The 14520-nt window shown below is 39.2% G+C and overlaps 1 protein-coding gene across 1 annotated transcript in view; it reads left to right on the top strand.

The window, feature by feature from the left end:
* Positions 1-14520, top strand: part of csmd2 (CUB and Sushi multiple domains 2) — an 896539-nt gene that overhangs the window by 841065 nt on the left and 40954 nt on the right. Inside the window, exons 57-59 of the mRNA XM_073034487.1 lie at positions 2396-2569; positions 3204-3277; positions 11351-11462. Coding sequence (XP_072890588.1) covers positions 2396-2569; positions 3204-3277; positions 11351-11462 — 360 coding nt within the window. The remainder of the gene's footprint in view (positions 1-2395; positions 2570-3203; positions 3278-11350; positions 11463-14520) is intronic.

Raw genomic sequence — 14520 nt, 5'->3', positions numbered from 1 at the left:
GATTTGACACCACCTGTGATTTGGCCAACAACAGTGGAGTCCATCAGCAAACTTAAATGTGGCATTGCAATCGTGCTTAGCCTCACCATCTTAAGTATAGAGCGAGTAGAGCAGGGGGCTAAACACACAGCCTTGCGGTGCACCTGCCCTGATGGAGATTGTGAAGCATATGTTGCTGCCAGTCCGAACTGACGGAGGTCTGAAAGTGAGGAAATCGAAGAACTGTTGCACAAGGAGATACTGAGGCTTAGTGCTTGGAGCTTATTAATTAGCTTTGAGGAGATGATAGTATTGAATGCCAAGCTTAAGGAGATTGAGAAGGGATCTGATTGCAACATATAAGTTTATTAAGGGATTGGACAAGATAGAGGCAGGAAATATGTTCCAGATGCTGGGAGAGTCCAGTACCAGAGGGCATGGTTTGAGAATAAGGGGTAGGTCATTTAGGACAGAGTTAAGGAAAAACTTCTTCTCCCAGAGAGTTGTGGGTGTGTGGAATGCACTGCCTTGGAAGGCAGTGGAGGCCAATTCTCTGGATGCTTTCAAGAAGGAGCTAGATAGGTATCTTATGGATAGGGGAATCAAGGGATATGGGGACAAGGCAGGAACTGGGTATTGATAGTAGATGATCAGCCATCATCTCAAAATGGCGGTGCAGGCTCGAAGGGCCGAATGGTCTACTTCTGCACCTATTGTCTATTGTCTATACTCAATGAAGAGCATTCTGTTGTATGAAGCATCGCTGTCCAGATATTCCAGGGTACAGTGAGGAGCCAATGAAAAAGCATCTGCTGTTAACCTTTGAATTGAATTCACTTTACTACTAACATCCTTGACCTACAGAAGGAGTAAAGATTTTTACATTGCATCTCTGTTTAAATATGCAATGTGCCATCATAGTAATTTATAATAATTTATAATAAATAGAACAGTCAGTGTAACATAGAAATACACTCAAACCATCATAGGTTAATCAGTCTGATGGCCTGGTAGAAGAAGTTATCCTGGAGCCTGTTGGTCCTGGCTTTTATGCGGCAATACCATTTCCCAGATGGTAGCAGATGGAATAAATTGTGGTTGGGGTGACTTGGGTCCCCAATGTTCCTTCGGGCCCTTTTTTCATACCTGTCTTTGTAAATGTCCTGAATCATGGGAAGTTCACAACTACAGATGCGATGGGCTATCCGCACCACTCTCTGCAGAACCCTGTGATCCCAAGGAACTTAATGCTGTTTACCCTCTAAACCCCAGATCCATTGATGTCAATAGGGGTTAGCTCATCTCCATTCTTCCTGGAATCCACAACCAGTTCCTTTGTTTTTGCAACATTGACGGAGAGGTTGTTTTCTTGACACCACTGAAGTCAGACTTCTTCCCTGTAGGCCACCTCATTATTGTTTGAGATAAGGCCAATCAATGTAGTGTTGTCGGCAAATTTAATTAGCAGATTAGAGCTACGACTGGCAACACGGTCTTGAGTATACAGGGAGTAAAGGAGAGGACAGTACTAAGCCCCCTCAGTACACAGTCAGAGGGGTGGAGATGAGGGAGCCCACTCTTACCACCTGTCAGCAATCTGATGGTAAGTCCAGGATCCAGCTTCACAAGGCGGGGTCAAGGCAAACCTATTGAGATGGTAGGCAAATTGGAGCAGATCAAAGTTGCGCATCAGGCAGGAGTTGGTATGTTTTGTCACCAACCTCTCAAAGTGCTTTATCACAGTGGATGTAAATGCTACTGGATGATAGTTATTGAGGAAGCTTGCCACATTCTTAGGCACTGGTAAAATGGAAGCCTGCTTGAAGTAGGTGGGTACCTCAGACTCTTGAAGTGAAGAGAGTTGACACTGCCAGCTGTTACCTTTCTTCCTTCTGGAATGTTCTATCCCTCAACACTCCACACTTCCTCTCAATGTTCTGTCGCAAAACTAGAATAAAAAATGGAGTCCAAGAACAAATATTGTCCGTGGATCAATATTACATATGTCCCATTTTACAGGTTAAGGTAAAATGAATTGAATGTCTATTGTTAAATGCTTCACACATTTAACTTGTGATGATGCAACACAATCACTACACTGCCTAAGGCACCGAAAATAGAATACTGAAGGATAAGTTTGACAAATCCTTACAATGGGATTAGTATAAACGGCAGTTCTGTGCATTGGTATAAGTTCCTTATCTGAAGTGCAATGTGTGCGTCTTATTTCAGTGACTTGCACAAAGCCTTTATTGATCCTGAATGAGCCCAACTAAATTAATACTTTAGACTGATCTTTACAAGCCCAACTAAGAACAAAATAGTGGCCCAATGTACAGTCTAAAAATTGACCATGTAAGTTCTAGTTTCCTTTTTCTGTGCATTGACATCTGTGTCTCATCCACTGCTGTTCTAGCTGTGTTCTGTGGCGATCCTGGAACCCCAGCTCAAGGAAGACGTGAAGAACAAGGATTTACATATAAATCTGCTGTCTTCTTCGTCTGTAATCCACCACTGGTATTAGTGGGCTCATCCCAAAGATTTTGCCAGTCTGACGGCATGTGGAGTGGAACCCAGCCAACCTGTATAGGTAACTGATGGAAAATGTTTCCTTGCAAAAATATCATTTTGTGAAAGATTCACCTTGAGGATCAAGAGCATTGATGTTAAAATTGTGATACCAGCAAAAACAGATGTTTAATAAATCTACAAGCTTTCTTCCCCTTCTCACCTATAAATCCCTTCAACTCTTTTGCTCAAGGCAGTGTAATGAAAGCATGTCCCAATTATTTCCACTGTCAACCAGCCATGTGGCTGCCACCAATCTCCAGTATTATGATTTACTTTATGCTTTCCTCTGTCCAACTTCCATGGCCATTACTGATTCACTAGAATGACCAATTCCTCATTTGATTCTTGAAATGCTCTTCCTTCTCAACAGAGAGGTGTTTCACCTTCATTGGGTGCTCTGAGGAATTATGCCAAAAACTAGTTTTCAGTGAGCCAGTATGTTGGCACAGAACTGCCCTGAATCAGTTTTAGGCCACACCACCCACAGTAGCCCTCAGCTTTATAGTCACAAAACCAGTATGTCCGTCAATATTTTAATTTACCAGACGTGGGGATAATTTGCTGTGCTGTGCTTGACTCCTTATGTGCTTACTTTACTAACGTGTTGTCCTAAAGTTCAGTGCAGTATTAAAATTACATTTATTTTTCTTCAGATTCAACACATACCACTTGCGTTGATCCAGGTGTGCCCTTTTTTGGAATACAGAACAATTCCCAAGGTTACCAGGTGAGTTACCTGCTACATTGATATCATTACACCAACAATATCTCCCATGCATGACCCTTCATGAAATAGTCAACAAGAATACGGTGGCCAGATAAGCCCACCGATCTCACTTGTAAGACCCAATATATTGGGAGGTTCATCAAAGGATCAGAAAAGGCTGTAAATTTTCAACATTGCAGCTTAATGAAGAAGAAACATCAGCTTCTTTGTTTAATGGTTGAAAGGAAAGTAACTGGCTTCAATATTGAGGAGTAGGACCCACCACTAACAGTCATTGCCCTGATTTGCTACTGGCCAGCAGTTACCAGATTGGCCCAGATCCTGCAGCTTATGCTTGCTTACTGAGAAGATTATGAATCAATTAGTGAGGATGTGCATGGAGACAGGGTTTTGTGCTTCAAAACAGGACCAGACTAAGCACTGTCCAAAATATTACAGAAGAAACCCTAAACAACAGCAAATCCATGCCCCTAATTTACTACTTCTTTAAATGTATAAGATTTTGAAAAACTTCTCAAAGTTTTTCATGCAGAGGTGTTCAGAAATGATTGCACCAGCAATTAACAATGTTTAAAAACTATTTTTAAAAAATCACCTGAAAACACTTAACAGAATCAGGTTTAATACTACTGGCGTATTGTCATGAAATGTGTTAACTTTGCAGCAACAGTACAATGCAATACATGATAAATATTTTTTTAAAACTGAATTACAGTAAATATTTTCAAATTAATTTAAATGAGTAGTGCAAAAAAATGAAATAATGGATTTAGTGTTCATTGAGAAATTGGACAGCAGAGGGGAAGAAGTTGTTCCTGAATCACTGAGTACGTGCCTTCAGGCTTCTGTTTATAATTAAAAGGATTAATTATAAACTTTACTGCAGAAAAAGCAAAAAAAAGCAAAGAAAGTTATCTTAACTTTCTTCCTCACATCTGTAAAATCTTCATTGAAGTGAATGAGACTCTGGGTCCTGTGGCACCTTACACTTGCCACAGGCCAATCTCAGGAAGCCTATTCTCCAATGTTGGGCAGCAGTGGAACTTTAGTATTTGGATTCATCAAACTTACCTAAATTCACTAGCAAGATTAATTGGCAGTGTCTCATATTGATACAATATCTTTGGTATATTAAATAACTTGTGGTATTTAACAAAGGAGTGTACTTCACAGCTGAAGCTTTCAGTTAGTTTTGTCTTTGAATCATGGACCTAAATTCCAGAGATTTTCAGCTGTCATTCTATCATTGGATATCACCAAGTGACTTTTTTTTTCAAATTGATCTTTTCTGGGATGTAGATGTCATTTGCATGCTTGTGATTAATTTCCCATGCAAGTCAAAGAAAAATTGTAGATTCTAGAAACCTGAAATACAAACAGAAACTGCTAGAAACGCTCGAAAGACCAAACAGCTTCATGCACTGTGGGATTGTCATCTAAGATGCTGTGGGATTGCCTTTAGTTGGTGACAAGAAGTAGAGAATTTTTGGGATAGGTGATATTTTTATGCATCCATTTCGTGTATCTTGGCATCAGCTTCATGCTGCTTCATTTGCTGAGGATTTCCAGTTTTTTTTTATTGTAGTTCTGACGTGAATTACCCATCTCCAATTATCATTAAGAAGATGGCTGTGGGACACATGTTTTAACCTTTGCAGTGTGTGTGCATCAGTTGATGTTCTTTTAGCTGCTTTAGTAGACACGAGGGCTCTGCTGTGACATTTCCAAGGCTACTTGAGAGTGCTCATGTTGGTGTGTGATATGAGTCAATTAATAGGTCAGAATGGTTAAAGACATGGGATTTTTATTCCCGAGCGATATTAATGGAGCATATGGGTTTACTTGGCATTCAAACAGCATTATGGAATCTGCCAGAATTTCTTTGTCTTTTTGACAGTGTCAAGCTCTCAGAACATGCATTATTTTTCCAGGCATCAGAATGAGCATGCTGGCAGAACCAGACCATAGACAGCACACTGCCATTCCTTGATTTATGAAAGAAATACTTCTAGAAAATATTTTGTTGGGCAAAATTTTGTTAAGCTAAAAGGCTGCATCAAATTCATAATGAAACTTTTAACCTGATTGTACCTGTGCCTAAAGAGTGGTACATTCTTCATAGATCAAATACATCTACCTCAAAGGACCAATAACACTGGAGAAAAAAATTTCAAGGGTTTTTTTTTATTCAGAATGTGAGAAATAGATAAGACAATTATAACCAAAATAGAGTGGGGAAAATGTCAGAAACATTTTGGCTATTCTACGACATTCTCTTTGTCACATGTGAAGTTGTTCTGATCACTAAGCCATAAGAACATGTTTGGACTGGAAATTCACAGCTTGGGATGTTTCACTTATGAGGAGAAGACAGGGTTTGTTTTCCTTCTGATCAGTTTTGGACCCCTTATCTAAGCAAGGATGCAGCAGCATTGAAGGGGGTCCAGAGCAAGTTCATGGGAATGATTGCAGAAATGAAAGGGTTAATATATGAGAAGCTTTACCTGGCTCTTTACTCCCTGGAATGTAGAAGAATTATGTGATAGAGTAGGACATGGCAAGGATGATTCCTATAGTGGTGGAGCCTAGGATCGGAGGGCACAGCCTCAGAATAGAACAAAGATGAGGAGGAATTTCTTTAGCCAGTGATGATGAATCTGTGGAATTATTTGCCACAGATGGCTATGGAGGCCAAGTCATTGAGTATATTTAAAACAGAGGTTGATAGGTCCTTAATTAATCAGGGTGTCAAAGGTTATTGGAAGAAGGCAGGAGGATGAGGTTGAGAGGGATAATAAATCAGCCATGATGGAATGGAGGAGCAAACTCAGTGGGCTGAAGGGGTTAATTCTGCTTCTGTGTCTTATGGTCTTGGAGCAGAAGTGGCTGATGGTGGACCTGACTGATGTGCCAAGGTCGTCAATAAACAGAGTAGAAAGACAGAAACAATTAGAAGACATAAGGTTAGGAAAAGGGGAGGTTATAAGGCCGAATACTTTCACCCAGAATGTGGTTATAATCCCTGAGGGGTTGGTGGAACAACATATAAGAACCATCTAAATGAGCACTTGAAATACCAAGATATAAAATGTTATGAACGAAGTACTTGTAATTGGGATTGGTGTGGATAGTCAGCATTGAAATGCCGGCAGAAGATCTTGTTCCTATACAATGTGACATTATTGTCCAATGTGCTGTTTTTCATTTCGTTATGCTCCTGACATCACCGCATCTTTTCACTCTTTGGTGATTATTGTTTTTGCTAGCCTTTGAATATTCATCATCCCTCCCATGCTTCCTCTCCACTTCTTCCACGTAGCATAAATGAATGAGCTTCCCTTTGGAATAATTGGAGCTGTCTGTCATAATATGAATACGCCAAATGGCAAACGGTCTTGCATCTGTGACACTAATGACCAAAGTCATATTTCTGGCTTGATTCAGATGCCTGATGACAGAAAACCTTCTGGGCAGGTGGTCAATATATACTTTTTTGCTTCCAAATGATAAATAAGCATCATTATTTCCTTGGCAGATAAGGTTTAGAAGACCCCAATGAGATGATTGATCTGATGCAGATTCCTACCGATGTAAGAACACCGACTCTTCTAGGTTTTACCAGATCTTTGAAATACATTCTCAATAATGCAGAAACAGAGTTTGATTCCATATTCTCTCTGTCACTTTGTTATATCCTCATTTCTTTTAAGATAGAGTTGAAAATAATTTAGTCCATCGAGTGTCTGCTTTTTCTCAGGGTGTTCGCATCAGCCTCTGGCCCCTATTAATTTCCCTGCAGTTCATTCTCTCTCGTATGGCCTACATTTCTCACTAGATTCCACCCACTTGTATTACAGGGGATTTATGTAACTAGTTAACCTATCAGCAACGTTTTTGGATGTGGGAGGAAACTAGAGCACCTGGGGAAATGTATGTGGCCACAGGGAGAACATGCAAGCTCGATGCAAAAAGGACTGGAGCTTGGGATTGACCCATGCATTGCTGGAGATGAGAGACAGCAGCCTTTCATGCAGTTGCACTTGTCTACCTTTAAACCAAACCACAGTTGTACCTACCTGAAACATCTTATAATATTCCTTACCAAAAACTACTTCCCCACCACTCAGTCTTTTACACTGTTATTTTAATATTTATGATTTTAACTTGTATTTTCCCTTCTCCTGTGCTCTCTATTTTATTCATAAATTGTTATTATCGCTAAGTACTTCCAGTCAGTCCCACATTTCTTTTCCTTTGTATATTCTCAATCCATCTCTTTCATATGCCTCCAGAAAATATTTATTTTGAATCCTTTGTTGATAATCTTTCAAACTCCCTAGTGCCACTATCTACATAAATATCAATGCAAACAAATCCAGGGCAGAGCTCAGATTTCTCTCTTCCCTTTCATCCTTCATGGAATCATAGAATTGTTATGTAACAAAACATATAATGACCTATAAGGCATTGGTCAGACTGCTCTCAGAATATTGTGTGTAGTTTTGGTTCTCTTATTTAAGAAAGGATGTTGGAGAGGATCCAGAAGAGGTTAACAAGAATGATCTTGGGAATGAAAGGGTTAATGTGTGAAGAACGTTTGATGGCTTTGGGCCTGTACTCACTGAAGATTATAAGAATGAGGTGGGGGGGGGGGGGAGATCTCATTGAAACCATTGAAAATTGAAAAGACTAGATCGAGTGGATGAGGACGGGATGTTTTCTCAAGTGGTCGAGTCAAAGACAAAGAGTTAAAAACAGAGATGAGGAGGTATTTCTTTAGCCAGGGGGCGATGCACCCATGGAATTCATTGCGACAGACGATTGTGGAGGCCAAGTCATTGGGTACATCTAAAGCAGAGGCTGATAGGTTCTTGATTAGTCAGGGTGTCTAAGGTTATGGGGAGAAAATAGGAGAAAGGGACTGAGAGGGATAATAAGTCAGCCATGATGGAATGGTGGAGCAGACTCAATGGACCAAATGTCTCCTGTGTCTTATGGTCTAATGCTGGCCCAAAAAGTCCATGCTGATTTGAATAGAGTGTTTCTGTTAAGTTCATTCATGTACTCATTGCCCAGAAATAACTCTCATTTAGGTACGCAGAATAATTCTCTTTTGAAACTTCAGGATGATTCTGTTTCCATAATTCCCATAGGTATTGAATGTTATACTTTAACTACAATGTTGTTTGGCCAAATAGGTAACTTCGTTAAGTACGTTCAACCCCCCAGTTAGAACAAGTTCCTTCTATCTCCCCTATCTAAACTAGTCATGATCTTAGTCTCTTTGCTCTTAGGAGAAGAGCAAGGGCTTCTTTAGTCTCATCATGGATCTAAAATCTATCATCTTAATAATCCCCCAAAGTTATCACCTCAGCTTCATTGCTGTGTAGCTGAAGGAAATCCATTAACCACCCTGAATGCTGTATCAACTTGGCAGTCCATTGCATATTCAGCTGAACCTTTTTCCTAGAATTGCCACTGGTAACTGCACTCTTAGATCTCCTGATAAACTGTGTTCCCACAGGCCAGGTTGAAGTTCATTCCCTCACCCGTTCTCTGAACAATAGAAGACATCATTCTGTTGTCACGTCCTTGTCTTCTGAAATTTCATTCATTCAATTCGGCCATAAGGCCATAGGATATAGAAGGGGAATTAAGCCATTTGGCCCATTTCATTATGACTGAAACTAAAACTAGGACGTTTATACAGTTTAATACATGGCTAATGAGTTGGTGTTGCAGGGAAGGCTTAAGATTTTTGGATCTTCGGGCTCTCTTCCAGGAAAGGTCAGAGCTGTACAGAAGGGGCGTGTGCTGTGCTTTGAGGCTGTTTAGAAGCTACCGCCTACACTTAGCAGTTGAAACCTAAGTGTTCTGCTAGTTCATTGAGCATGACCTAATAGAGGATGAACTTGCTGTCAACAACACCTTGAGTTCCATCAGTGAAGACCTGAGTGGTGTAAGGGCCTCAGTTGATATAATCAGGTTTTGTGGTCAGGACCTGTCCATGAAAATGATGGAAAAAGCACTGACAAGAAGAAAAATTACATAATCATCCTATAAATTTTCCAAAGCTGTCCAAATTCTTATGTGTTTCTGAAAGCCTCTGGCACATATTTTAAAGAAAACAGTAACACTTAAAACAATGAAAAATCACCTCAAACTTTAAAAGATGAATTTAATGTTTAAAACTTGATTAATTAATGTATTAATAACCTATCTGATCCTTCCATTTCTTCCCTGCAGCCATAAAATCACCGTCTGGATGAATCAACTTGCAGATCCTGTCTCAGTTTTAAACTGGTTCGGGATCTGTGAGGAGAAACTTTAAGAAAAACTTGGACAGGTATATGGATGAGAGGGGTATGGAGGGATATGGCCCAGGTGCAGGTCAGTGGGACTAGGCAGAAAAATGGTTCAGCACAGCCAAGAAGGGCCAAAAGGCCTGTTTCTGTGCTGTAATGTCCTATGGTTCTATGAGATGTTTCAGATTAATCACTGTAGAATTACAGCAAGTTTGTGTCCATCCAGAGATTCCAGGAGGTTCAGATTTGGTACTTGAATATGCACATGCTGCCGCCCCACGCATGCTAGAAATGACAAGTTCTTGCATTGCCACAGAAAACTCAGTAAAACCCAAACCATTGCATCACTAACTGAAAAAGAATTTTGTTTTGGACCACTCAATCTCAAATGAAAACCAGCAGAATTATTTTGACATGTGTGGAACTTCAATTATATGGTTACTTTACATATCTACACAGAGGTAGAACATTTAAGGTACAGTTGGCTCTCCTTATCCGCTGGTTCCGCATGCACGGATTCAACCAACCGCGGAACAGGAAAACCCGGAAGTTCTCTCTCCAGCACTCATTGTTTGAGCATGTGCAGACTATTTTTTCTTGTCATTATTCCCTAAACAATACAGTATAACAACTATTTACATAGCATTTACATTGTATTAGGTATTATAAGTAATCTAGAAATGATTACTAGGGTAGTCCCTGGGTTATGAATGAGTTCCATTCCTGAGTCTGTCTTTAAGTCGGATTTGAAGTCAAAACAGGTATATCCGGTATTATTTAGCGTCAGTTAGTCAAACATTTTTCTTAGTATATAGTACATATTTTACTTTTCTATGCATATAAAACACTTAAGAAACATACGTATTTCAACAATTAAACCACTGTGTTGCTTAGTAATAATTGTAGCTTTCATTGGGGCAGGGCCTTTCACATGCTCCATTAAAATTATTCCAGTCGTTGGCTGACTGTAGCCTATTGCTTTTCCAATGACCGCTGGCGTTTCACCTCTTTCCGATCACTTTATTACTTCCACCTTACTTTCAATCGTGATCGTGATTATTTCTGTGAACAGAAACACTGCGGATTCAGAACTCTGCCACTGGGTCCTAATGTCCACCGGACTGAGATAGGTTAAATAAAGTTTGGGGTTCCGCTGGGTCCTGAAGACCACCATATGAGACAGGTTAAATAAGGGACTTGAGCATCCACATTTTTTGGTATCTGCGGGGGGTTCTCAGAACCAATCCCCGGTGGATAAGGAGGGCCGACTGTACTGTGGTATTGTCATTAACGGGTTACCAGAGTAGAATATTTTTGGCACAGATGATCTTTATTATGGGGAATTGCATGTATTTTTAGTGGGGAATTAGCTTGGCACTAATTTCATACCAAATAAAATTTAAGCAGTGACAGAATAAAAAACACTGAATGCTCTTCGGCAGAGAAAATCCTCTTTAGAACCAGATTAATTCCAAGTGAGATTTTAGAATTATTTCCTTGAACAATTCTTTTTGTGATAAAATGGAAGCACCCCCTTAGAAACCACTCATTGAAACAAATCTTTTTCTCTGGTCCCAAGATAAGTGGAATAAAATAACATGCCTAATGACTTTTACTCTTAACTAAAGAGCCTCTTGAGATTAATAGTAACACAGGTCTGCTAGGTGCACTCACAATAGCAAATGTATTGTTTTGACATTTAGTGGAGGTTTTAAATGTTTATCATCTGTACATCAATGTTAAAATAACTGTTTTCACTTTTTGGCAGGTTGGAAGTACGGTGGGCTTCAAGTGCCTGAAAGGCTATCTTCTCCTTGGATCAAGTACACGCACTTGTCTTGCCAACCTTACCTGGAGTGGCACTCAGCCTGAATGCATTCGTATGTCCAATTTTTGTGTCTTGTCTTCACTTGAAAACTCACTGGAATTTGTTGTTACTGTGTCTACACACTTGCAAATTAATTATTTATTAACATAAAATGAAATACATACAAGTTGGCTCTATATATATTGCCTGTGTCATTAGTTTGTGATTGAAACTCCATTTTCAGCCTGTGGTATCAATTTCATCTTTGGAAAGACAATCATACATCTCCTGTAAGGAGTTTGTATGTTCTGCCCATGACTGCGGAAATCAATAATTAAATAAGTAAATCACTTTGTTACTCCTCTGTTTCTGAGGAAGGATTTTATTTGCAGTTGAAGTTACCAATAATGTACATGACTTTTGTTAATGTAATAATTCCCAGTGCAGAGGAAGACATGGAGGGTGCATATTGTGCTCAGTCAGTTGTGTATGGTGAGTGTAAGTTAAGTTACTGAAGAGGAAACAATTCTCCATGAACTGCCTTGTTTTCAGTTTACTTGTTCTCTCCATTACACCTTATGACCTGAAACCAGTGTGTGATTACTGACCATTACACCATATGCCCTGACATCCTTGACATCATACCTGACCCCATTACACGTGGACACATGACTCCAGAATCTGTTCTGTGAAGCCATTACACTCTGAATCAAAATCATTAAATATAATATTTCCGGACATTACAAGAGTACCTTCACCATGCACAACAGTGGTATAACTAAAAGTATTGTTGCAAGGCTGAACTTTCTGCAATCATCTTTAGTCAGAAGCCCTTAATGAATGAGCAATCTCAGTTTTCTTCTCTGGTTTCCACCATCTCAGAAGCCAATCTTCATCCAGTTCAAATTGCTCCATATTATAGAAGATCTAGCTTATTGTACTGGATGTGGTGATGACTGTTGCTGAATCGTGACTCTGTTACTGAAGTCCTATACAACAGATCCAGCTGCTCCAACAAGCTAGTTGGTCCAGTGTAATTATATCTCTAGAATCCAAGGACAGAATGATAAATCGCCCAGCAATGTCCTAACCTGAAAAAGTAGCTATCCAGCCAAATATAATCCCATCATTTTGCACTCAAACATCAGGAAAATGACATAAATTGTGATTGACAGTGCAATGAAGTGCCTAACCAGCACTCAATTTGTACATACAATGATTTTTTTTAATAGCAGTTCCCAAATCCACAAAATACTTCCTTGAGGAAAAGGGGAGAATGAAATTAAGGAGCTAATTGCTGTAAGATCCTCCCCAATTCCTCTGATATCCAGCCTGGAAATAAATTGCAATATTTGGTCTTTTCTGAGACAAAATCATAAAATATAATGGTCAAGAGCATTACAGAGTAGCTTAAACATAGATAACAGTAGTTCAGAACACTTCTCTTTCTTGTGTAGTTAAAAATACACATTGCCCACTGTCTTTCACTTCTGCTGTTGCTTAAGTTCCTGGTTGCACTCATAATTTCATAGCAACTTGGAATAAAGTTAAAGGCCCCTGCAATCTTCACACATAAGCGGCAGACTGCAAATCGGAGAGGGTAGTCCAAGTGTCCCTGCATACTGGACCTAAATTTAACGACAATTTAATGACAATTACAAATTGCAAGGCATTATGTTCAGTGCGTGTAGCACCAGTCCTAGCGTGTGTGACCAGTCATCACACTCTTCTAAGGAAAATCTAATTACACTAGTTGCTAATAGGCCATCAGAAGAACCCAGGTATCAGAAGAAGACAGTGAATAGAAACCAAACACTTCTGGGGATTAGGTTTTATTTATAAGAAAAATAAACAATATGTACAGAAGATTTACATGAGCAAGAACAATTCAAAATTTAAACATTCTATTTAGGTTCCAAATCTTTGATATCAAATCACAATAAATTGCTTTTTAATTAGAATCAGTGATATTCATTAGAGTAACCTTTGTTACTCTAATTTCTCTAACTAATTAGATTCAGTACTACTTCGTATTTAAAAGTTTACAGATTAAACTTTCCTTTTTACTTATCCCCAGTTAGTTAGAAAACCAAATATAATTCCTATCTTCAAGTATTATAGTTAACTTCAGTTTCAGTTCCAGGCAGTATATCTACAAGTATAAATTCAAATTCAAAAAATTGCATACCTATACAACTTAACTTCTTTCACGACAATCTCTCCCACATCACAACTCTTAAACAAAGTAAGTCTCATTCAGTAACTTCTCCAAGTCTTTGCAAAAATAATCAGTTCTTGCAGAAAATCAAATTCAGTTTCTTTGGAAGAAAATAAGCTTATACATCCAACCTTATTAAATCATCTGCATCATTACACATTTCGTTCCCACGCTGGTTCTTAGACTCTTGGGTGGCTCGCCATCTTGGTTTGTGATTTCATTGAAATGAAATAGTTTATCATTCACAGAAAGTTGATTCACAAACTTGTACAAAACTTGACCAAAACCTTTGGTATGATTTTGCAGAACTAATTCCTGACTACACAGTAGGGATTTTGGATACTTGCCTCTGTCGATATTGTCATGTTATAGCTGCTGCATGTTATAGCTGCAGCTTCAATAAATCTTTAATCACTGTTGTCTCTCCTCCAGGGGTTTCACCCTGAGGGTTTCAAGTTAGTAGGGAAAAGATTCTCATTACTAATTCCACTCTTAACAGTTCACGTCTTCAGCTTCTAGTTGTTGCTGCGATTCTCTCCTTGTCCGTTCTGTGTCCAGACTACCCTGCTCTCGGATAACGTTTTTTTCCCCAAAATTCTTTTTTTTTAATCAGTAAACCTCGTTTTCATCCCTCCGCAGGTAGAACTTTCTTAACGTTACAATATTGGATTTAATTAATCTGGGTTACATAAAAAGACATGAGGGAATATAGAGCATTTGCCCCTGGAGAGAGTACTGGAAAGGCTGTGCTCAGAAAAGACCAAATGATGCACAAAGCATATAATGACATAAGAGGTTCTGCAGATGATAAAACTCTTGAGCAACACACACAAAATGCTGGAGGAACTTAGCGGGTCAGACCACATCTATGTAGTGGAATAAATAGTCCATGTTTTGGGCAGGCCATTCATTA

Source organism: Hemitrygon akajei, chromosome 32 (genome assembly GCF_048418815.1).
Source record: "Hemitrygon akajei chromosome 32, sHemAka1.3, whole genome shotgun sequence".
Classification (NCBI taxonomy): Eukaryota; Metazoa; Chordata; class Chondrichthyes; order Myliobatiformes; family Dasyatidae; genus Hemitrygon; species Hemitrygon akajei.
The sequence above is the reverse complement of the archived record's forward strand: the minus strand, read 5'-3'. Positions and strand labels throughout refer to the sequence as shown.